This window comes from Alexandromys fortis, unplaced genomic scaffold (genome assembly GCF_014885135.2).
Source record: "Alexandromys fortis isolate MF-2015 unplaced genomic scaffold, M_Fortis_MF-2015_v1.1 scaffold_41, whole genome shotgun sequence".
Classification (NCBI taxonomy): Eukaryota; Metazoa; Chordata; class Mammalia; order Rodentia; family Cricetidae; genus Alexandromys; species Alexandromys fortis.
This window is the reverse complement of record NW_026067923.1, coordinates 236,713-262,820: the sequence shown is the minus strand read 5'-3', so window position 1 is coordinate 262,820 and position 26,108 is coordinate 236,713. Positions and strand designations below refer to the sequence as shown.

Sequence of the window (26,108 nt, the reverse complement as noted above, 5' to 3'; positions counted from 1 at the left end):
CAATGGTTTGCCTAGAAACTAGGGAGTAGTTGTTCATGCCTTTAATCCCAGAACTAGATTATAAAATGGGAAGAGACAGCTCTCAGTCTCAGTCTCATTCTGAGGTTTCCTGAAGGCAGGATCACCATTTTCAGACTGAGGTCAAGGTAAGAGTCAGTGTCTGGCTGCTTTGCTTCTCTGGTCTTCAGGTTGAACCCTACTATCTGTCTCTGGGTTTTGTTAGTTGTGCTTCACAAAGAGTCTGTGTGTAAAATCCGGACAAGCCAGTTAACATTGTGTGCCTCATTTCCCTCTCTTTAGAATAAGGATGTCAGGAACACTCAAGTTGCTTTATAGTTTTCTGTGATGGGTTAATGTATGTATAATGTATGTGCATGTGTATATATGTGTATGTATGTGTAATGTATGTGTATATGTGTATGTATGTGTACATATTTGTAATTGTATTCACATGTGTATGTATGTGTAATGTACGTACATATGTGTGATGTGTGTGTATGTAAGTGTATGTATGTGAAGTGCTAAGAACATTGCCTGGCATGGGGTAAGCTATTAATCAATTTCATGGGTCAGCTGTGGTTACCATGCCCAGGTTATTACTCCCAGCCTCCTGTTTTACTGAAGTAATTAGAATCTGTCTTGTTTTGAAGGAAAAATACAGAGGCATGATTTTATTTGTATTTTTTTACTATCCAAGTATTCAGTGGCATCTCATTTATTATAGTTGCTGAGCCATCTTTGTTACCATGGTAATTTCACACATTCACCTCTTTGTTGGACTTGGGAAGTTTGGATGAGACTGATCTCTGCCAGTTCAGCTCAGAGGATGTGGCAGAAGAGAATAGCTTGGCTTTGTCAACCTCTCTCTGCAGTCTTTGTCCCCTCTCACCCTCCCTCTCTCCCTTCTTCCTTCCTTCATTTCTCCCTTCTTTCTGTCTCTCCCTTATGCCCCCTCTCTCTCTTTAAAGCAGTTTTCCCTGCACCTGAATTTGCACAGTTCAGGTTCTTCTGTCTTTGCCGACTGTGATTCTGGTATATTTCTCCACCCACTCCTGTCCATCTACTGTCTGATTCCAGAGCTCTCCCTTTCTTTACCATTTCCATCTTGACACCACTGTCACTTACATTATAATGTCTGTGGTATTCAAAAGCTATGACAAACCGAACCCAGGACGCAGGTCCTCGTGTTTACAGTTGCGTAGGATTTGGGTAATTAGTAAATGCATGTATGCATGTCTGAATAGAGAAGCATGTCTAAAGCAAATAAAGATGCAAGGGGAAGATGCTTCTAGGCTGGAAGATCTCCACACAGACTTTTTCCTTTGAACCTAATCTTGTGTTTCTCTTACACTTTAGATCAGTGTAACACTAAATACCAAAATATTAAGGGTTACATTTAATTGTTGTAAAACTATCTTTAAAAAGAATTCCCAACCTTCCATGTTGATCATGATGTTTTCGCAAACCACTTGTCATAAATTTGCATATGAATATTACATTTTTAAAAATTATTGTTATAATCCATTATGCCTCTTGTTTTTGTATAAGTGGGGCCAGCTGTTCCAGCAACATTCGTAGATTGATGGCCGTTAAATGTCTCTACTCAGCCTGTCCCCTGGGTTTTAACAGAGATCATTTCAGTTCAGTTTCGCAGGATTTCCTCCCCTTCCGTCCTTCTTTGACGCAGGCTGTGGGATTTGTGTTAATTACGTTAGTATACAAGTGCAGTGCTGAAGAGTGAAGTCCAAAGTCTGTATTGAACTCCAGTCCCTGGCCAGGATGCTCCTTCAGGCGCATTGCAAGTAGAGGAGGACCCAACAGACCGAGTCACTATGTCCTTAGATTCCAGTGAACTTTTCCAAGGCTGTATCTCTTACAAATATCTGTGAGTATTGGCAATATAGAACAATTATTTACAAATTATTATCTTCATAATTAAATGAAAAGTATTCAGTAGTGTCAAAGTTTCTTCCTTGTTTGTTTTAAAACTAATGTCACAATAATTTTAGGACTTTTGTATGAAGTAGATAACATTTTATGACAGAGCCAGCATGGACACCAAGTAACTTTTCAGTTGTTTCTTTTTAAATCATTCCATCTATTAAGTAGAGTGTACCAATTCTTACAGGGCAATAACAGTTCGTTTTTGAAGACAAAACACATGCTCATTTTTCTCCTCCCTCCTCCATACTAGGAATGGAACCCAGGGCCTGGCACATGCCAGACCAACAGTCTTCCACCACACCACATCCCCAGCCATTGCTTCATTAATTTTTATTTGGAGACGGGGCTCAGTATATTGGCAGCGTGCTGGTATTTGCGGTGTGTTGTGAACTCCTAGAAAAGCATTGTCAAGGTCAGACAAAGACACCGGAATTTATGACAGACAACAGAAATGAAATGTTGACTTGGTAAGGTGAGCCATAGGAGCGTGCTTGGTCTGGTCACTCCTATTTGGACTTGAATCTTGTAAAGGAAAAGGACGTAGCAAGCATTTCTGTTTCCCTTCTTTATGAAAGGTAAAAGGACCTGCCTACAGCTTTATTGGAAAATTGAAAAGAGATCAAGATGCTGAAAAGAATGTATACAATTTCATCCCTTTGACTCGTCTCTCTCCTCTAAGGACTTTTCATGCTTTCCTAATTTGTTTTCTGCAAGATTTGCTCCTCAAATAGAGACCAGTAGTTCAGTTGTATTACTTAGTGAGCACTGATTTTCTTTTCTTTTCTCCTATGTGTGGGAGTGTGTACGTGTACATATGTGTTGCATGCTTTGGTGTGTGTGCGCGTGTGTGTAGAAGCCACGAGCCAGCCTGAGGAGCTGTCCACGTTGGTCTTTTGAGGCAGCCCCTGATTGCAACCTGGAACTCACCTGTTCAGCTTGTGGTCAGGCTGCACAATGGTCTCCCATCTCCTTTCTCAGCACTGGCCTTGCAAACACCTCTGGGAGAGAACAAGGAAGGGTTCCTGGCCTTTCCGTGTGGGTGATCTTCCCCGATTGCGGCCTGAAAAGCTTAATCAGTTGTTGGCTTCATTGTCTCACACTGTCAAGGAAGAGCTGCCGCCAGCAGTTTTTCTGCTTCTCCGTCACCTGCCTTCCACTATATTTGGCAAACGCATTGATTTCAGGCTTTCTTTTGTTCCCCAACCCTACAATATCGATGCAAATGCTTCCACACTGGGATTCATCTCTGAGGGCGACTTGAATCTATTCTCCTGGGCTATGGTCACTCAGGATTGAGTGAAAATGAACTTTCTCTTATTTCCTGTGAGGGGAGAAAAAGAAAAGAAAGGTTGTCAGATGTTCTTTCTGATTCTAAAAGCAGCCTCATCCCTAATTGCTACCTGTAAGGCTTAAATGTCAGATCCTGCCAGAAGGAACATAATTTGGGGGTGTGGCCACCTCTGCTTCTATGCATTTTAACTTTTTAGTCGTTCGTAACTTTTCAATATCCGTGTTGCTCGCATTTAAATAAAATAATTATATATTTACATAAGTGAGTCGTCCTGGATAGAAAATATATGCTAATTACAAAGCCTTTCTTTTATTCTGTAAGCTTGAGAGAGGGTGCGAGTGGAGCAAAGAGGACGGCAGTAACTTTCCTGTTTCGTTGTTTGATACAAAGTCCAGCTGTCGGGCTAGCACTGCGGCAGATGGCTTCCTCCTTTGAAAGTCTCCCTTTGCTTTTCCGGTGACCATGCCTGTTCTACCTGGGTCGCTGTGCCTTTAGATTCTATGGTGTGTGTGTGTGTGTGTGTGTGTGTGTGTGTGTGTGTGTTGGGGGGGGAGATGAATACAACACAGTGATTGAGTGGCCACACTCAGACCCTGAAGTACTGTTGAAGACGCTACAGTGATCAAAACCCAGAGAAACCCCTGCCCTTCAGATGCTTCCGTTAGAGAACAAAAACACTTTATATAGGTAATAAGTATGTGTGATGTATAGTGCATGAGTTGACCCTAGGGCAAGGGAAAATGGTGGTAAGAATCTAGGGGCAGTTGAAACTTCCCTACAGTGCCTAGGGGAGGACTCTTGGTGACACTGGAATCCCGGGCATAGCTCTAAAGGCAGCACCAAGCGGGCCCAGCAGAAGGGAGAGACGTAAAGGCTCTATGGCACATTTAATGAGATGGAAGAGGGCACCGGGTTCGCAGTGCAGTGCAAGGACGGGGGCAGCAGGAGACAGGCTAAAAGTAGTTCCCATAATGCACCAAAAGCCCTGGGATTTCCCTGCCCCTTACCCAGGCACCCTACCAGTCTCCTCTGCACATATTAACTTAATCTTTACTTCAAACTAGTAAACTATTTTATATCTGTTCTACAGATAAGGAGTCTATAACCAAAAGATATTCCAGACCCCCTAAATCACCTCAGGACATCTCATATCCCCCAATCCCTTCCTCTTAACCACCATTCTGCTTTGTAAACCTGCGAAACTCTGGCAACAACAGCACTGTGATTGTCTCCTGGCCCCCTGGAGAAGGAAAGGGGCGGAGACTTAGCCGTGTGCCCTCCCCCACTTCTCACACCCCTTATTTGTCAGCGAACTGGAGGATGAAACTGTGGTCCTAGGGAGAATGTCTCTGGAGTCAGGGAAACCTCACCCTCCTGAAGGGGAAGCTACTTGGGGGGGGAGGGGTCGGGGAGTCGTATTGCAGCTATGTTAGCTCTCACTCAATGCATTTACTTCCTTGACAGCTGTCTCCCCATTCAGGCCAGCCCAGAGCTTGGGCATGCCTCCCATATGAAAAAGAACCCTTGCTCCTCAGGTTGTCCTCATATTTCACCCGTGTTCCTTCCCCCAGGATTTCAGGCAAATAAGTTCCCAGAATTACCATCCTATAGGGAACCCACATCAGTGAGGCACTGGGTCCTTGATCCCAGTGACTAGCGTCCCGGGGAGGGCTGTGTGCCCTCTCAGACTGCCGTGGCTTCTCACATTGAAAGAGCCATCTCTTTCTCATCACACAAACTTTAGTTTCTCGTCTCCTTTTTGGCTCTTGTGAAGGTTAATGCTTAGAAGAAACATGTGGCTCGTGCAGTCTGTGCCGACCTGGGAGGCGCCCGAGGGTTAGGCACATCTCAGTGATTGTAGAGGTTTGGGACTTCTGTTATTGCCAGCAGAACTGTCCGGTGTGATCATTTTCTCTGCACTCTCGAGGACTGACACATGATTGCTTCTGTTTTTTGACTAATTCAGAGAATCTTCAGTTCTTTAGCTCATAAATATTTAAGTGGTGGTATACTACGGTCAGTATTGTGAAATAATACCGCTTATCTTAGTTTTCCTAAAAGGAATCTGCACGTGTTGGTCTGTGGGAGGAAGGCACACACAGCGGCTGTAAGGTCAGTGCACACTCTCTTTGAAGAGCTCACATCAAATGAAGGCAGACGCTTTTAGACACGTATTTCTTTTTAGCTTGGGGTTTTATCACGATTTCTATTTTAGCCAAACACTAGAGTGTATTCTTTTTGAAGAATGATTTTGTTTTTAATTATGTATATGCCTATAGGAGGGTATGTACATTAGGTATATATGCCTTCAAAGGTCAGAATGGAGGGGGGATGTAGGATTCCCTGGAATTGGAGTAGGTGCTAGGAACTGAACTCAATCCTCTGTGAGAGTAGTACAAACTCTTAACTACTTGCCCATCTCTCCAGACTCATTTTTTTTCAAACAAAATGTAATATAATGTATTTTTTCTTTTTCTTTTTCATTTATTTATATTTATTTTGGTTTTTTGAGGCAGGGCTTCTCTATGTAACAGTCCTAGCTGTCCTGGAACTAGCTCTTGTAGACCAGGCTGGCCTCGAACTCACAGAGATCCTCCTGCCTCTGCCTCCCAAGTGCTGAGATTAAAGGCATGCGCCACCACTGCTCAATTAATATAGTGTATTCCTACATCAAATTGTCAGTTGTTAAAATCCATAAACATCTGAGATGATCAAAAAGATATCTGCACAAATTATGAAGACTTATTAAGTGCTGAGTATTTGAGAATGTGAAAACAGAATGAAAATATCATTTTAGGCTGCATAATGCTTTTTTTTATTGATTTTATTGAGCTATACATTTTTCTCCACTCTCCTCCCTCCCTCCCCCTCCTTTTCTATCCTCTCCCATAGTCTCCATGCTCCCAATTTACTCAGGAGATCTTGTCTTTTTCTACTTCCCATGTACATTAGATCCATGTATGTCTCTCCTAGGGTCCTCATTGTTGTCTAGGTTCTCTGGGGTTGTGAACTGTAGGCTTGTTTTTCTTTGCTTTTTGTCTAAAAGCCACTTATGAGTGAGTACATATGATATTTGTCTTTCTGTGTCTGTGTTACCTCACTCAATATGATTTTTTCCATTTGCCTGTAAATCTCTAGATGTCATTATTTTTTCTGCTGTGTAGTGCTCCATTGTGTAAATGTACCACATCTTCTTTATCTATTCTTCAGCTGAGGTGCATTTAGGTTGTTTCCAGGTTCTGGCTATGCCAAATAAAATAACAATATCTTTAAAGGGTGAGTTGTGTGTGTGTGTGTGTGTGTGTGTGTGTGTGTGTGTCTGTGTCTGTGTCTGTGTCTCTGTCTGTGTGGCTGTCATTAAATATCACGGCCTAAAACAACCTGGAGAAGAAAGGGTTTATTTCTCTTACACTTCTCCTTCACAGTCCATCATCACTGAAGGAAGTCAGGGCAAGAACTCAATGAGGAACCTAGAGGAATGCCACCCTCTGGCTTGCTCCTCATGGACTGACTTCTTATACAACTGAGGACCACCTACTAGCGATGACACCACCTACAGTGAGCAAGCCTGCCCTCATCAATCATCAATCAAGAAAGTGCCCCAATGGAAGCATTTTCTCAGTTGAAGTTTCTCCTTCCCACACGTCTCTCATTTGTCTCAAGTTGGCGTAAAAGTAGCTACCAAAAAGGAATATGTATTCCAAAATTAATATCCTTAACATAAACTGTCCCTCTGTATCCAAGCACCACAAGCCAAATTCTCTTCAGTCTTCATACTGTATGACATTATCTTTGTTTAAAATAACTGGAATGTGTCATTTAGTTAGGAGACAATGAAGATTTTGTAATTGTTCTGTCACACTCAAAAGTCAGAAGAAGTCAGTCCCGGAGGCCACAACATCGGGAATTAGTATTACCTGTGTTCTAAAGACCACAGATATTTTTGAGAGGCGTTGAGTCCAATTTTAAAAATAGTGTTTTCTATTGCTCTCTGTCTCTGACTTTGTGCCCGTACATGGTGTTTTGTTAACTGTAACTCTGTAGTACACATTGCGATCAGGAATGATGGTGATTTTGGCATTATGCTTTTGCTCAAGACTGCTTGGGAAATATAGGCTCTTTTGTGCTTCTGTATTAATTTACTTTTTCTGTTTCTGTGAAGATCATCACTAGAGTTTGATGGGAGGGCTGAGATAAAAGAGGATACAGAGAATAAGCTCATCATAAACATAGACGTATGAAATTGTGATAAGGTTATCTGAAAGGTGCTGATGAGCAAAGAAGGAGCAATGCCAACCCCCCTGTACTCTCCCCTGCCCAGCGCCCCTGAGACCCCGGAGGGTAAGGACTTACCTTGTCGTCTTTGCCGCTGCTGGTTTCGTATAGGCTTCAGTAGCCACTGGGCTTCTATTAAATGTCAACCTCTGAAGCCCAGATTCTTTCCTTGATCCCCCTGGCATGTGAGGGCTCAATATTTGTATTTCGGGCAAAGGAGAATGTCTTTTACAACATGGAAGACTTAGCAGCATACCTGGTCCCTACTCATGAGATGCCAGTATTGGCAGTCACAGGAATCAGATGTCCAGACATTGTCACATTGTCCCAGGGCAAAATTGCCTTACTGGAAACCACATTTAAAAGTGTCTGAGGTGGAGTCTAATTCTCAGGCAATTATTAGGATAAAATATATGCTATTTTAAAGTCCCTTCATCTGCCCCTAGATGGCATATACAGTATGTAAGTCCCTCCCTCCCCCTAGATGGCATGTACAGTATATAACCCTCCCTTCCCCTAGATGGCATGTACAGTATATAACCCTCCCTTCCCCTAGATGGCATGTACAGTATGTAATGAAGCACATGTGTTCTTACAGAGGAGACCTTTGAGTAAGAGCCCACACCATGGTCTTTTTCCTTCTTGCTTAGGAATCATTATGACTCCCGTAAATTGCCCACTAAATCTCATCTGTCGCTCAGATTCAGCTAAAGCCCGTTGAAATTGATTTTTGTGTCAGCCGTACAGCAGAGACTCAGTGAGGACCAGAGAGCTTCCCTTTTATTACTGTCTATTTTTTCCTTCTGAATTACTTTAGATTTGGTGGGCCCTAATTATATTCCCGAGATTTCCTGGCTGACATTTCCTTTGTTTTAATGAAAACTTCTGGAGGCTTGAGGACATTGTGGGAGAAGGTTTATTCAGCAGCAGCCACGAGAGTGTCAAATGGGTCCCCATTTGTGCTCAGGAGTCGGGAACACTGTGGGCCTTTTGCTGTCAGACAGTTCTGAGTGCCCAGGCCTACTTCTGCTGCTGCTGCTTCTGCTCCTGCTGCTGCTCCTCCTGCTGCTCCTCCTGCTGCTCCTCCTCCTCCTGCTCCTGCTGCTCCTCCTCCTCCTGCTGCTCCTCCTGCTGCTCCTCCTGCTCCTCCTGCTGCTCCTCCTCCTCCTGCTCCTCCTGCTCCTCCTGCTGCTCCTCCTCCTCCTCCTCCTGCTGCTCCTCCTCCTCCTGCTCCTCCTGCTGCTCCTCCTGCTGCTCCTGCTGCTCCTCCTGCTCCTGCTGCTCCTCCTCCTCCTCCTCCTCCTCCTGCTGCTCCTCCTGCTGCTCCTCCTCCTCCTCCTCCTGCTGCTCCTCCTCCTCCTGCTCCTGCTGCTCCTCCTCCTCCTGCTCCTCCTCCTCCTGCTGCTCCTCCTCCTCCTGCTCCTGCTGCTCCTCCTCCTGCTCCTCCTCCTCCTCCTCCTGCTTCTGCTGCAGACACCTGGGGTGGGGTGTGAATAAGACACACTGGGTGTGGATAGCTTCCTTCCAAAACTCAGAAGTGTCCCGTCTTTGTGACTACACTTGCCCTCCCTAGCCTCCCTCCCCTATGCCTCATGGTTACAACCAACACCTCTACTCCCATACACAAGGCTGTCAACCTCTGATGTTGACGTGGGGTGTAAATGGCAAATCTGTGCAGGACCAGGGAAAGACATCATGGGAGCGTGTATCTCTCCCCTACTGCTCCTCAGGGAAGCCAATGAGACCATGAACTGCAGCAATGGGGCTCTCTCAAGCCTCCAGGGCTCCTTCAGTGTGTTAGTTAACACTGAGAAGAAAAATAAACTCTTTTGAAGCAATCTTCCTGCACCCTCACTGCCTCAGACCTTGGGGCTCTCCTCTCCAAGGCTGGGCCCTTCCCATGACAGCTTCCTGCTATGCAGATAGTGCCTCCCCTCGCTTCTCCCAGGTTAAACCCGTGCTGGGTCACTGATAGTTTGACTCATAGTGACAGAGGCAAAAATCACAGTTCACTAACTGTAGAAACTTGGCATTTCTCAGCGTGATTTAGGACCTATCTTTTGCAAGAAGTTGTCCTAGGCTGGGGTAGAAGATTACATGGGCAAAGAGGAACTTTCCTCTCTAGGGTGTCGGACTATAAGGCCCACAGGTTTGGGGCACTAGGGTCTCCGAGAGCATGGTGGTTCCTGTGTACCTCACACGCTCACTCCAGGTCAAGCTCTACAGGCTTCCCAACCTGCTTTTGACAGACAACACCAAGGATTGTTTATCTTAGGGAATCTCCTAGCTCTCTATATTCACCATATCTTTTACCTTGAAACAACTTTTCAGACACTAATTTCACCAGTGTCCACATTTTGTTCCATCATACACATACACAGCAGAAACCCAAGCCAACAGTGGGGTCTGAACTTTTAAGGTTTTTTTTTTTAGTTTTTTAGATTACAATTATATAATTTTCCCCTTCCCTTTCCTCCCTCCAAACCCTCTCATATATTCATCTTTGCTTCCTTTCAAATTCATGGCCTCTTTGCTCATGAGTTGTTACATGCATGTATGTATATACATGTATGTTCTTAAATATAACCCACTCAGTCTGTATACTCTTACATGTGTGTCTGTGTCGGGGGCTGACCACTTGGTGTTGGATAACCAGTTAGTGTGCTCTTCCCTTGGGAAGACTGTGTCTCCCACTTCAGCCTTCCTGGGTTGCCTAGAGTTCTCCGTGTGGGACTGATATCCGGTGGGCTTTCTCCTGTTCACTATTGCAGTTATCCTAAGCTTGTAAGTTTCAACAATTAATATTTAACTGGTAGATATTTTAATAGGCATTTTTTTATTTTTAAATAACAGCCCTTATATATTGGACAGCTTTTGTTTTCTGTGAGTTACCATACGGTCTTTCTTTTCCATATTTGACAAAGTTCTTCTTGGACTGAATTCTAGGTCCCCAACGCCATTTCTGTCCTCCAGGTGCCACTTTTGACCAGAATAGGAAAGATGAATGCATGGCAGCAGGGCAGGAATTGGGGAAACCAGAGTTGCCCAAAGAATTTGCTGTTTTTATCTTTTGAACTCTACCTTGAGGGGGTTAGTTTTCCTAGAGTGAGCACAGGATGGGCAGAGCCATTCCATGAGTTGCATTAGACAAAAGCCAGGAAAACACTTGATTCTCTGCTTTTTTAGGAGGGATGGAGAGGAGGTGATGGGGAGTGTGTTCTTGGCTGCAGGCAGGACCCAGAGACTGGTTCTGCTGCCTCCTGTGTCCTCCTCATCCTGCAGCTTGTCTGCCTTGTTACTGCTGCCAGTTCAGCTGTGCCTGCCATTCCGGGGCACAGACATTGGGCTCCCTGCCACAGAATCTGCATATGTTAACCATTGTCTGCAAAAAAAAAAAAAAAAAAAAAACCCTCATGACTGATTTGCCTCCCTTAAAACCTTGGAGGACCTGGGCAGAGGATTGGGAGTGTATGGTGCTGAGGTAGAAGGCCACCTCACATTGACAATTCATCTGGTCTAGAGCTTTGTTGACTGTCTCACAGGCTGGGAACCATCAGGAGTCAGGTCACACTTTTGCAGATTTGCCAAGCAGAGCTTTTGAAGTCACCAGTGAGTGTCACATGATAACCAAAGAAACGGAGCTTGTCTTTATCTGGAGAAAACCTAGGTAGAAGGTTTTCTAGGTAGTAGTAGGCAGTAGACGCTGAGCCGAGAGTGTGCCACGAGTTTTTATGAGTTTAAGATTCTTTGGAATCATTCCATAGAATTTTCTTCTGTAACCTCCCCTCCTCAAAGTGTGTTTCCCTTCCAAGATTTATCATTTTTATTCCTGTGTGTATAAGTGTTTGAGGCTATGTACCATGTGCGTACAATGGCCCTGAAAGCCAGAAAAGGGCATCAGATCGCCTGGAACTGGAGTTACTGATGGTTGTCGGCCACCTTGTGGGTGCTAGGAACTGATCCAGAACCTCTGGAAGAGTGTCCAGTGCTCTCACCCACTGAGCCATCTCTCCACCCCTCTAAAGCCACATTTTCATCTAGGGACACATGGTATTCTTGAGGACAATGCCCGGCCATCTTGAGGCTGAGACTGACAGGTGTCATAACCAAGGCTTCATCTTAATCAGAGCGGGGGCCGGAGGGTGCCCTGGTCCTCATTATGACGTGTGGAGGTAAAGCTGGGTGAGTCATTTCTTCTTCCCTGGGATCTGCAGAGATATCCTGAGACCTCCTCTCTGAGGAGTCTAGAAGAACTTGGCTTACATTCACTTCTACCTTCTCTCCAAGCAAAGCAAATATAACCACTTCCTGAAGCCTCTCCCTATCACCCAGCCCCATACATTCGTGGCGAGACAGAAATCCAGGGGACCAAAGGGGACTGATGTGGAATGTGAGTGGTACCAGCAACAGGAAGACAGTCTCCATATGCCGCATCTTCACCTAATGTGCTAGTTAGTGAAGACAAGTCCCTTCTCCATCACACAGTACAGAAGGCTTGGGAGAAATCGGTACCTGGCTCTTTCCCAGGTCTTTAGCCTTCTGCGTATCTGGACCATGTCCAGCTCTCATATTCCAATACTTCCACCATCTTCCGATATACTCCAAGTGGGAACATGACTCTAAGTGGGGGTGACCCCCTTCTGCTGAGAGCCATCCTCAGAGAGGGTTGTGATGAGGGACAGCTTCCTGGCACTTCAATTTGTGGTGGAGACTCCGGATCAGCTGTTTCCAACCTGTGGATCGCAAGCCCTTTGAGGCTTAAATGACCCTTTCACGGGGATCACATATCAGATGTCCTGCATATCAGATATTTACATGGTGATTCATAACAATAGCAAGATTACAGTTACGAAGTAACAATGAAATAATTTATGTTTTGATGTCACCACAACATGAGAAACTGTGTTACAGGGTCTCAGCATCAGGAAGGCTGAGGACCACTGCTCAAGATGGTATACTGTGGCACCAGTGACTGATGGGCAGACAGGCAGATGGACAGATACAGATAGATATAGCCTAAATTGGTACATGAGGCAACACCGGCCATTACTATGTGTTCTGCACATCTTCTCTCCTCCTTGGTGGTTAGTATGGACCTAGGGCCTTGTGCATCCTGGGAAATTGTTCTGCCACCGAGCAACATTGTCAGTCCTTCTATTTGTTTGATCTCATTTATTTTCATTATTCTGAAAATGCATATTTGAAAAAAAAAGAAATGAAAATAACAATACTGGTTGGGATCAGCAGGGGTTAGCATAGAACGCTGTGGAAATGCAAAGGCGGTGCATTCATTTGCAGCTGGGAAAGTGAAGAACATTTTCTTGTAGAGGGGAGATCGTCTCTAAGCTAATTCAAAAGAGTATGCAGCCTTGAATGGGAGGGTGAGACAGCACAGAGACTGTCTGATCTGCCATGTGTGCTTCCTTAGGAAAAAAAAAATGCATTTTGCTGACCTAGAAATGAAAGCACTCTCTGCCAGGCTAGCCTCTGGCTAGCGGCTCCACAGCTGGCTGGCTGTTTTTCAGAAAATAACACCACAGTCTATGCTTCCACAATCTTTTCTGAGGAAATGGTTGTTTTTCTCTTGCAGTTATTTTATGGAGGAGACAGAGGAAAGTCTGAGCATGCTTGGGTGGGTCGCGTTTTGTTTTGGTATTGACTCTTTTGTATGGAATGAGACTCCACCCAGGTCTTCACATCAAAGTGACAGCGCAGAAAGATGGAAATGGGAAAGAGTAAATTTGTGACTGACTGACCCACAATCTTCAGCACCTGTGATCTCCACAGACCTGCTTCCCTGCTCTGTGTGTGTGTGTGTGTGTGTGAGAGAGAGAGAGAGAGAGAGAGAGAGAGAGAGAGAGAGAGAGAGAGAGAGAGACTGTGTGTGTGCCTGTGAAAGCCCGAGGTCATTGTTGCATATCACCCTCCATAGCTCTTCATAGTTTTTGACAGGGAGTCTTTCTCTCAGCATGGAGTTCATTTATTCCATTTGTCTGGCTGGCCAACAACTGCAGGCACCCACCTGTCTTTGCTGTCCTCTAAACCCAGTGCCAGGCTTAGACGTATGCCCGGCTATGCCTGGTTTCCTCTGAGGGTGCCTGGATCCAATGCGCAGCTGTACCTGGTTTTCTTTGTGGGTGCCTGGGATCCAGTGTCTGCATTCGAATTCAGATCATTTTGTTAATGCCATAGGCTCCTGGCTTTCCCAGAAGCCCTTCCTCATTCATTCTTGGACAGTTTTTCTACACCGTTTTATTTAGCAGTAGGATTTTAGTTGTGTGTTTTTTTCTAGATTTTAGTCTATTCATTACCTTTTGTTACTGTGAAATATCTCAGAAGAAAAAAAATAGTTTATACTTTTATTCAGAAATGTCTCAGTAGTTTCAGACTAACTCTTTGTCTCCATTTAGAAGATTGTTTTCCTTTCATAGAAATTTAATTTTCTGTTTTTCATTGGACTTACAAATTAGATTCAAATTCAAATGATGTCTATATTTGTATTTTTAATTACTCTTAAGAGTAGCAAGAAATATTAAAGTTTTTGGTAGGAATGTGGAAATTTCACATCACTGTTCCCCTGTGGTAGTGAGATCCGCCTGCTGTCCTGGCTTCAGATTTTTAGAAAGTTACAAAACAAGATCTATGTGAAGCAGAGGTGAACAGATCAGTGTTTAACTTATGTGAAATATGATTTTTCTTTTAAAAAAATCTTGTAATTCAAGCATATAGCATTTGTGATATAAGGGCAGAGGATTGTGAGTTCAAGGGCATCCTTGGCTATGTAGTGAATTCAAGTCCAGCCCGAGCTACCCAAAACTGTCTCAGAAAGAAAGCAAGGGGCTGGGGAGATGACTTCAGGAGCAAGGTTCTGCCTCACAACAGGACCTGAGTTTTAATCAAAATGACTATAAAGCCAGCGCTCTCACAGTGAGATAGAAAGTAAAGACAGGAGACCACTGCAAGCCCAAGGGCCCACTAGCTTGGCATATGAAGAAATGTCCAAAGAAGAGAGAGACCTTGTCTCGAACAAGGGAGAGAGGTGAGGACCAACACCTGACTGAGACGGGTCACATACACACACACACACACACACACACACACACACACACAAACACACACTCATACACATACATGCATACATGCACATATACATACACACACCAACACATACAGACACGCCATGCCACACATACACACACTCATACATATACACACATACATACACACACATACAGACACCAACATATACACATACATGCCTGGATCCATCCATCCATCCATACACACACTCAGACACATGTACACACCATATGTATACATACACACAATGTTTAAGGAAACCAAACAAAAATCATTTTTGAATTTCAACAGTAAGATTTGTAACCCACGTTCTGGGTGGCAGAAATGGGATAGAGGATAATATGTCCTGATATAGGGGTCTCTTTCACTGTGAGACTTGAGCCTTATCCCTAAAAGAATAGGATTGTTTGTGTGCATTATGGTGATGTTTTGATCAATTTACTCTCGATTTTGTGATGCGGTTTCCTTGAAAAGTGCCTCCATCCTAACTGTGCCTCAGACATTTAATGACCTTGAAGTCAGCTAACTCAGAACCATTGCCTGAAGGTCTGCCTTAATCTGGATGCTAACCAGCTTTGACACTCTCCAGTGATGTCAAAGGCAGCTCACGCTGAGCAGGGTCCTCCCTGGTCCTTGTGCTCCTTCCTGAGCATCAGGGTTTGACAGCTCAGCAGCCTCCCTGCTCCAGTGTGAGGAAGCCTGAGGCCCGCTGTTCATCGTTCCGTTTGCAGACTCGTGTAAGCCCAACCTGCCATCCCAACATGGCATCGGTCGGATCATGTGTCAGCTCTACCATAAACCCTTCCTTTTTAAAGTAGGGGTTATTTTATTGGTTTCAAACCAAGACCTTGCCAGGGCCTTCTGTGGGAAACTTCGCAGGGATGGTTCTCCCCTCTGTCCTCTGAAGAGTGGCTTTATTCTACCCCAGCTGCTGCTCTTTAATTAGATGTTGGGGCCCCCTGTACCAAACTATTCACTCCAAGAAGAGTCCGTGCTTCTGAAGGAGCTAAAGATCTCATGCATAGTGTTTCTATGTAGACAGACGTACCACGTCTGGAGAAAGGGATCCAGAGAATGTCTAGACTTGGATGATCAAAGTCCTGAGCAGAGGAGATGCCATTAGGGTCAGTTTCAGGGTTGGTGCTGCACATGACAGCGGAGAGAAGAGAAAGGAAGTCGAGACCACAGGGAGAAGGCTGATGAAACGTGCACCAAGCAAGGATGGAACTTCCTGCTCCGTGGTAGCACAGGGGTGAGGATTGACTGACAGGGAGAGGAGCGATAACTTTAATTAAATCTAGAAACATGTAGATGCATCGCAGGATCAGGAAGGCAAAGACCTAGAAGACAGACCATTCCAGAGGCTAAAAATAATAGTGTTTGGAGAACTGCAAACAGTTGGGCCACAGGGTCAGAGCCGGGGGGCCTCTATCAAGGTGCTTTGCACAAGGGAGGTCAGCTCTTGGGGAGCGCTGTTGGCCACCTGAAGGACTGCTTTGCCTCATTCAGAGAACTGTAACATAGATTGGTTGGATGATATCAAATCAACGCCCTGTGTTGGTCTATAGGTGCTCTTCTGACTTTCAGTTCTTCAGAGGAGAAACTTGTTCTAGATGTGGTTAACCGTCTTTGAAGCTAGCTGTGGGTCTCTTTCTGAAGACAACACAGCATGACAATATTCCTCAGACCTCCGTGACGCTGACAGCTCTCTGGGACTCATCACCACAGCGCTGTAGCTGTTGTGGCTTCCTGTGAGCTTGGCTGTTCGAACTTGGAAGTTAGGAGTCCCCAGCCTTGGTGCCGAGTCCCAGTAGTACTGTTCCCCTCTGTCACTGTGGAAGCTAAATTTTCAGATGCTCTTGGGGATGATGAGTTGAAAGTCATAATTCCCATTTCCCTTCCCCATCGCTGGGTGTTGGCTCTACACATTGACCACACCCAGCTGGCAATGGCAGTCACAGCCAGTTGATGTTGTTTTCAGTCATGTTGATTGGCCCTAAAGCCTTGTGCATGCCGGACTAGTACTCTACCACTAAGCCCTGTTCCCAGCCCAAAATGCAAAATGTTTTAAGAACTGAAAAAAAAAAAGTCTCTCAAGTTTCTTAAATTCTGAGATTTACTTGCCCCCTCCATCCAGGCTGGTCTCTACTTCTGTGTGAATCTGCCACTCACAAAGCCCTTATCGAGTACTTTTCATAGAAATAAAACTGAATTGTCCAAAATTTCCATTCATAATAGGACATAATAGGCAGTGTTTTAAAGAAATAATTACTAACTAGAATTCGATCTTCAAAGCGTTTCTGCTGTCTATCTCTGTTTTCGTCGGTCTGGTTTTAGCATGTTATAACATTGATCCAGGCGTTAATCTTTACATGGTTGGAACAGAAAACTAACACACTCATCACAGCTCAGTCTTTTGAAATTGTTTTTTTTTTCTTCTTTCAGGGTCGTCATGTCAAAACAGGACAGCTTGCAGCCATTAAGGTTATGGACGTCACAGGGGTAAGGCATTTTTTTTTAAATCACGTCATCTCATTAGCTATACAGTTGTAGCAAAGATGTGAGTGACAGGAAAAAAATATTTGCCAAAAAAGCGATCTTTCTAAATATTTCAGAACCTTTCACATTTGTGATTCATGTGAAGAAATAAGAATCTGCAATAGCCGACTGAGCAGGCCAAGAATAAATCACTCCAATTAAATTCAGTACTACGTACTGCCTCAGGCGGTTAGACGTATACTGTGTGCCAATAATTTACATAAACATAACCACGGACATTTGCATTTGAAGGAGAAGCAAGGATTCCAAAGTGTTAGGAGTATACTACTGAGATTACAAAGAAGAGATGGGGCTTCACTGTTTGCCTAAAGGGAAGATCTTGGATAGTTGTAAAATTCTCATACTACATTTAAAATGAATATTTTCAGAAATAAAATATTTTTGACCAAGTAATCACCCACACATTCCTATTTATTAGAGAGAAGTTCTAACCCAAACTTGTGCGTGGATGATCAAAGCGATTTGATATTCCTTTAGTCTTTGCACTAAACACAATCTATTGCTTTCATTTTTTTTGTTTGGTCTAATTTAAAATATTTTAATAACTTTTCAAGATTGTAGAATGGAACTCAGATTTTAAAGGATTCATCGAACATCAAAAACATGTTAATAATATTCTATTGTCCTGGGAACTTTTCTATGATGTCTCTCTTTTTATGTTGTACATGAAAGCTGAAAGACAAAGTCTCCATTTGGTCAGAAGTAAAATACTGAATATAAGCAGTCATCAGTGAATGAGTCACACAGAGATATCAATAACCAAGAAACAGATTTTAGAGAGAGAGAGAAAGGGTACACAGTTTGTCTGCGTGTTAGCTGTAATGTCACAGGAGTCTGTTAACTCCGGTAATTATGAGTGTTGTAAGGCTCTCCAGAAAACCTATAACAATCTGTAAATATCACACATAGTATCAATTGTTTGTTTATTCCTTCTTCATTATTGATCTACTTTGCTCTCTAAGTTATGCTTTACAGTATAATAATTAATTATATATCACAGTATAATAATTAATTATAATGATTAATAAAAGGAAAATCTTGTTCTTGTATTTATTACCAGTGGAGTGTCACCCTAAAATGTTTACTACTGGATATGTGGTTTTGTGTTTCTTTTTACTGTTTTGGTATGTTCAGTTTAGGTGTTGCAAACTAATTCAACTATTTGACCTCAATTGTTGATTATATCACCTGGCATTGACTAAGAAATGCACATGGATTATTTCTATTAGCGGTATGCTCTGCCACTTGAAAGAGAGGATTAAGCGTGGTCAAAGGTGTCTTCTTTTTCATCGTGTTGAAAAGAGTCAAGAGGCTGACAATTATGGTGGCTAGTGTTAATTGTAAAGCTGATAACAATCTAGAATCTCTGGAGAGACAGGCCTCTGAGCATGCCTGTGGGGATTGTCTTGATTGTGTTAGTTGAGATGAGAAGATCTGCCCACTCTGGGTGGCACCATTTCCCTGGCTGGGATTCTGGACTATGAAATAAAGAGAACTGAGCAGCAGTGTGAATTCATGACTTTCTGGCCCTTATTCTGGGCATCATGTGACCAGCTGCTCTACACTCCTGCCTCCTTTACTTTCCTGCCTTGGGCTGAACCACTGAACAGTGACCTCAGCTAAAGCCACCTCCCATAATTGCTTTTATCAAAGCAGCTGGGAAAGAATAGTGTGGGGTGTTGGACAGCAGTGTGCCCACACAGGATGGTTTATCCTTCTGGTCTGTCACTTGCAGCCTCCCTGCCTGTGAGAGTCTCCATGGACTTTATCCATCAGTAAAAAATGAGGTGGGATTCTTCTTGAATGTCTATCAATGTGTCTAGTTAAAAATACAGGTTCTGTGGAATGGGGTCCACAAGCCCTTACCCCGGACTGAAGATGCACAGTTGTGCCTTCTGGGGAAGGGAGAATGAGTTTCCTTGCAGGATGTGGCTCCTGGTGGGTCAGCTGCACATCTGGAGGATGGCTCCACATCCAGTGGTACCCGGACAGCACAAATTACAAAGAGCACACAGAAATAGGGGTAGGCATGGGGAAGGGAATCTGGGAGGAGTTAAAAGAGAAATTGGGGCAAATGTAATCAAAATGTGTTGTATAAAATTTTCAATAAATTAAGTTCATTATTTTTTAAACGAAGAAAAAAATAAAGGTCCTAAGGGGGTCCAGAAGGAATGGGAGGGAAGATGTGTAGGTTGTATAAAATCTAAATACAGTGTAAATCTACAAGAAATCACCAGAAGAGAAAGAAAATATAGTTCTTCTAAGTCAGAAGTGAAGGAGTGGATATTGGAATAGTGAATTAGCAGAATATGACACAAAAGTCAAAATCTGGTATAGTGAACCTCTAATAATAGAGGTTATATATTTATAAATAAATATAAGCTTATAATATATGCATAAGCCTTTTACAAAGCCCCAGCTACAAAATGAGTTAGATTTTGTTTAGCGGACCTGCTGTTGTCCTTTGATTGAATCACCTTTCTGCACACTAAAATGCTCTTTGTGTCTCAGTGACTAACGGCTGTCATGAGTCCGAGGTGGCCACACTGTGGATTAGGTTCTGTTGTGTGGCTCTGTGGCCGCTGAGTGTCACTGACATCATGGACGGGAACGCATAAAGTTGCTTACTGATGTCAAAGTGGGACTTGGGGACAATGACCACCACTCTCCTAGTTCTTGGCTTTCCTGGGGAGGCTTTAAATCATTCCAGGAACCACGGTTAGTGCTGCTGGGCCACCTTGCTTACAATAAAAGAAAATTGTCGCTCAGTTATATAGCCTGGCCTATGCACTTTCAGGCCATGGAATACCCGTTAGCTTTTGTCAGCTGGGTTTCTGTTGGCAAGTAAGCCCTTTGAAAAATTCTCTGCCGCTAGACAGAGACTGCCATTCTGCATGTGTTGGGGTGCCAGCCCATTTCATCCCACAGGCGTTCCATGGCATATGAGCTCGGTTCTCCTGGAGAACCCATTTTCAGAAGAGCTGGCTGCGCTTCTGTGATTTAGTCACAGCACTGACTCTTATTTAACCACTGACCCTCAACAAAGGCAGATGTGCTGTACAGCAGGAAATGGGTTTATTGTTGCTCTGCTGTCTGAGCCTCGCAGGATGTCCCTGCCCGTCACAGTCAACGACAGCTCTTCCTCTGGTAAACTCTGGTGTTCCCTTTAAGAGGCAATTGATTCCATTTCGCCACGCTGTCTTCTGTGCGTTGTGGAGTCCAGTGCAAGCGCTCCTCAACAATTATTTGAATTGTGTTCATTATGACTGTTCTGTTCAAAGCTGGGATGAGTTCGCGAAGGTCACCTTTGTTGATTGTGTTCTGTGACCTTCTGCAAAGTGACTGCAGTTTATTGCAATGAAATTGATGAGGACACAAGCTTGAAATTAATTTTCAAACTTTTGATTTTATTCTATATTGCTTCCACTTTTAGAAAAGAGTCACAGAGTAGACTAAATGCAGAGCCCACACTCTTCCAGTTTTAGCGCTTAGACGCCTCAAAATTTGCCAAATTGGCTTCAGAATTGCTGCTTACACTCTGTCTTGGTCTTCAGAGTCCTTTTAGGTTGCCTAAATCATTATGAAAATTTTCCCATTGTGAGAATTCCTTCACTGCTTCATCTGAATCTCCAATTTTCCCTGAAAGAGCTGGGAGGACCTATACCCATCTGAGCAGCCAGCGTGAGTGGCCCCTCAGTAGCTCTGTGGTGTACACAATGCATGCAGATTCCCAGGCCTGCTGTAGAATCCTCTCTGGCTCTCCCCTTTAACAAGCTCCTTAAGAGACACACTGGGAGTCTCCCGAGCAGTTAGGAGTATAGAGTTCTCTTCCAGAGCACCCGAGTGTGTTCCTGTGCTCACACTGTGGGCAATGCATAGCTGCCTAGAACACCCACTCCGGGTGGGCTCCTGCCACTCACATACTTGTACCCACATGAAGACACACATACGTGCTTGTCATCAGCAAGAATAGAAACAACTCTTTTCCAAAGAAAGACACCACCCTACCAAAGATGATGGGCTTTCCTTCCCTGGGATTTTGTAGATACTTTTTCTCTGGCCACCAGTGTGATGAGGCTGGGGGTCCTTGATTGTAAATGTTCCCCATCTACAGTGAAGGCTATTGGTGTAGATTAATCCCTTTATGGCAACAGCCTAAATTAAATCTAAGACATACTGACATAATAACAATTGCTAAGCTTTCACCTTTATACTGACCAATCATGGTTGCATTAACAAAAGCATTTTGAGCTGTAGTACTATCCTCATTTACACTAAAGGAAGCTGAAAGGTGAATTTACTAGCTTGTATACATTAAACACACACACACTCACAAAACTCAGCTAGGTTTAGAAATCCATATGGTATGATTCAAGGTCTGTCTCTGGATTCTGTCTACTCTCTGCTTTAATTTCCTCATTAAATGAGACTCCGTAGCAAAAAGCCAGAGTGAATATGTACAGCCTCTTGGGTCAAGGCTCTCGGCCTCTGGTTCTTCTTAATAAAACCTGGGCTGGATACCTGGCTTTGAAAGTACGACAGGGAAGGTTGATTCCTCAAAGGGAAGTCCTCCAGAGGATGTTGTTACTACATTCATTTGACATATAAGGAATTGAAACTGTAAAACTTAAGTCAGTTACCCAAACTCAACAGATAATAAATGGCAGAGGGGGCCAGGCGGTGGTGGCACACGCCTTTAATCTCAGCTCTCGGGAGGCAGAGGCAGGCGAATCTCTGTGAGTTTGAGGCCAGCCTGGTCTAGAAGAGCTAGTTCCAGGACAGGAACCAAAAAGCTACAGAGGAACCCTGTCTCGAAATAAATAAATAAATAAATAAATAAATAAATAAATAAATAAATAAATAAATGGCAGAGGGGGGAATTTGAATCCAGGGCTGCATACATTCTTCCGTGTTGAGTGCATGGCTTACATTCGGGGCTTGCCACGTGTGCGTGCTCACATGGTAGAAAGATAGCTTATAACAGAAAGAGAGTGAGGCAGAGTGACGGGGGGGGGGGGCGTGAAGTCAGCCCTTGAGTCTAACACCTTCAAACTAAAAACGAAAACCAACTCATTTTTAAAAACATGTTTCCTCGACGATTTGTGTTTGACGATGCCTTTCATTTGTGGACCTCCAAGCAGTTGATCAAAATTCCAGTTCTTTCTCTTAACTATGTATTCACAAGTGTGCAGATGAGAAAATTGGTATATAGAAATTTCAAGTTATGAGCCGGTGATCAGGGCTGTTGAGATCCAGGGCTTCAGGAACGTTCCTCACAGTAAATATGTGACCTTTTATAGTTTCATGCCCCACCCTGTTGCCAACACCCCACTGACTCCTATTCTGCCCCTCATCTTTTCCAGGCTCTCAAGTTTGTGGCTCTGTGAGTTCTTCATAGTGTAATTTCTTCAGCAGTGCTTTGGCTGTTTTCTTTGTGTTTTTTTTTTTTTTTTAATTTTTGGTTTTTCAAGACAGGGTTTTTCTATGTAATAGCCCTATTTGTCCTGAAACTAGCTCTTGTAGACCAGGCTGTCCATGAACTCATGAAGATCAATCTGCCTCTGCCTCCCAAGTACTGGGACTAAAGGTGTGCACCACCACCACTCATCATGTTTTCTTAATGACTTGAATCTTTTGTGTTTCTCTTTATGAAGGTCCCCTCTCACTTAAAACCTGACCCGAAAGAGTTCTCCAGTTGACAATAGGAAGCACGTGCTGTCCCTCGCTACAGCCAATCATAGGTCGCTAGTGCAGAGCCTGGCGTGTGGTGGGTTCTCCGTGAAATAACCCATAGGCACAAATAGAAGCAACCAGAGCAGAGAACTGGACCAGAGTGAAATCCAAGTTGCAGGTCACAAAAACATTGGAAGCTACTTTTCCTGACAGCCAGAAGCAAGCAGAGAAAATGATCAACGGCTGTGCTCCCACGGGTGGAAAAGGTCATTCACTTGTACTCCTGTAGCTGTTGGCTGAACCGCTGGTCTAAGATACAAGGCATCTCATCTCCAGTGGACGTCAGTAGTCAAATGACGGAATGAATGGTACCATCGCAAGGGCTGAAAGAGAGACCTGTGGGAAGAGAAGACCCTACAAATGGTCAATCTTGGCTGATCAGACATCTCCTAGCTGAGATATTTTAGGACGTGCTGGGCCTATTGCTTGTCTTCTCTATGCTCCACCACTAAGTGTAAATAATACAGCTCCTTTCATGTAGTTAGGCTGAGAATCAAACCTACTCATGTGCAAAGGGCTTTCTATGTAGAGCGTGGTGGCATTTCTGTGTCTCCTGCAGACAGATATGTATCTTTTTCTCCATAGCACAATGACCCTCTTAGGAAGCAATATACAACACCCCCATCCGCATAAAGGCCTTGGAAAACATGAATTTTTTTTGTCAGAAAATGACTCCATTCCCAATCACATATTCCATGCTTTTTCCTCCTCTCCATCAGTGACATCACCACCATTTGATCTTTCAACTCAGCTCAAACTTCTGTTTCTTGGTGCCATGAGAGCAGCTTCCACACAGCCTCGGGAAGGCATTCGTGTGTGTTTCTTGTGCTTTCTCTTTGTTTTTGTTATATTTTTTAAAATTCTGGTTTTGCCTGTTTGATTTCTGAAGAGAAATAAAGAAGGCATGGGAGTGGAAGAATGAGGAGGTAGGAAGGATCTGGGAGGAGAGGCAGGAGTGAAAATCACAGTCAGAATATATTATATAAAAAATTTCATTTGCTAAAAATAAATAATAAATAAATAAAAGCAACTCTCAAACTACTTATTATGCATCAACTAAAAATTGTACTAAAAAAATGCCAGTCTCCTGTTTGGCTTGCTAGGTAGCTTCAATTATACACTGAATACTGTTCTGTATGAAGACTTTATTGAAGTTTTCAAGTAAACACTTTAAAAACAACTTTGACTCTTTGCAGCTATTTAAGAAAATGTAAATTTTTCTTCTATATTTGGATATGAAACAAAACAAAAAGATAGTAACACACAATAGGCAATGGGACTTTAAATTTCAGAAGTTTGAATTTTACATTTCTTTGTTGTCATTGTTGTTGAAGATAATTTTTTTCATATAATATATTCTGATCATGGTTTCCTCTCTCCCTACGCCTCCCAGAACCCCCACCTCCCTACCTGCCCAACTCCTTACCGTCTTTCTCTCATTTTAGGGAACAAACAAGCAAATAAAAAGGAAACAAAATATAATTCAATAAAAATAAATTACTATTATTATTAAAAATAAGAATTCAATAAAATAAAAAATATTAGCAAAGAAAAAGCATAATATATACCTGCATACACTCAATAAAAAACATAAAGTCAGTAACCATAATAGATAAACAAAAGAACAGTAGATGAAAAATTGCCAAAGCGGTATGAGAAAAACGCCTACAACAATGCCATTGAATCCATTTTGTGCAGTCATCTACTGCTGGCCAAGGGGCCTGTCCTTGAGTGTGGTTTATAGATCTAGTGAGACTCCATTGGGGAAAACTCAGTTTTCCTTTGCAAGTCAGTTGGAGATAGTTCTTGGTTAAGGATGGAAGCCCATGTCTACCTCTCTTACTCAGCAATGGGGCCTCATCTGGCTTGACCCTGTGTAGGCCATGGAATGCTACCGGTCTCTGTGAATTTCTGTGTATATCAGTCCTATGTCTGGAAGGCCCTGTCAGCTGTGACTGGAAGACACTCTTTCCTTGATGTCTTCCACCTAGCTTAGATGTTTTTTACGATCTTTCTACGTCCTCTTCCACACAACTCCTCGAGCCCTGAGGGAAGGCATCTAGGGCTGAGTGTTCCAAGGTCTGTCTCTGCACCTGGTGCAGTTGTGGGTTTCTGTATTAGTCTCATCCACTGGAGTAGGAAGCTTCTCTGATGATGGCTGAGTGGGACACTGATCTTTGGCTATAGCAGAATGTTGTTAGGAGTCACTGTATTTGCTATGTTCTTTAAGCAGACAGCAGAATTCAGTTTTCCCCTAGTTCTATCTAGTCATAGGTTCCTGACTACCCAACTGATGTCAGGCAAGGGTTCCATCTCCTGAACTAGGGCTTAAATCCATATAGTGGTTGGTTACTCCCACAAAATTTGTACCACTCTGGCTCAGGTGTATCACGCAGGGAGGTCAACATTGTAGATGGCAGGTTCTGTAGCTAAGTTAGTGGTAACCTTTCTTCCCTGGTAGCAGGGTACATTTCAGTGTTACGAACACTTGTCAGCATGGGTGAAGACTCTAGGCACAGGCTTGACTTTGCAGAGTTCAGTAAGATCTATAAACATTGTCTTTAGCAATAGGCCCTTACTAGCATTTAGTAGAGAGTAACCAATAGCCTCGGTGCTAGCATGAATTGTTTGGGGCTTTCCATGTGGCCCTTTTGTCCAATGACTCAACTAGATACACCTCATTTCTGGCACTGGCTGCTTTTCTTGGTGCTGAGAGACTTCTAGTTGGGGCATTGTCTTCTCTATTTGTCAGCTCCGCTTAAAATTTGCATTTTTCCACTTTATTAAAAATAGATTCTTTTCCTATACAACATATTCTGAATATAGTTTTCCATTCCTCTACTTTTCCAAGTTCTGTCCACTTCTTCTCCCATCCACATCCACTCTTTCTCTGTCTCTTATTAGAAAAGAATAGGCTTCTAAGAGGTAACAATAAAACATAATAAGGTAAAACAAAATCATCACATCAAAGTGAGACAAGGTAAATTAACAAAAGGGAAAGTTCCTGAAGGGAAGGCTCAAGAATGAGAGACCCACTCGTTCACACACTCAGGAATTCCATAAAAACACTGAACTGATATATATACATGCAGAGGACCTGGTGTAGACCCATGCTGGTCCTGTGCCTGCCGCTTCAGTCTCTGTGGGTTCATATGAGCTTTGCTCAGGTGACTGAGCAGGCCTCTTTCTCCTGCTGTCCTCCATCTCTCTGCCTCTTATACTCTTT

General features: G+C 43.4%; 1 protein-coding gene across 4 annotated transcripts in view; it reads left to right on the top strand.

The window, feature by feature from the left end:
* Tnik (TRAF2 and NCK interacting kinase) overlaps positions 1-26,108 on the top strand; it is a 406,558-nt gene that overhangs the window by 220,108 nt on the left and 160,342 nt on the right. For all 4 annotated transcript variants that reach the window (XM_050142093.1, XM_050142094.1, XM_050142096.1 and 1 more), the window contains one exon: positions 17,036-17,092. In XM_050142093.1, coding sequence (XP_049998050.1) covers positions 17,036-17,092 — 57 coding nt within the window. The remainder of the gene's footprint in view (positions 1-17,035; positions 17,093-26,108) is intronic.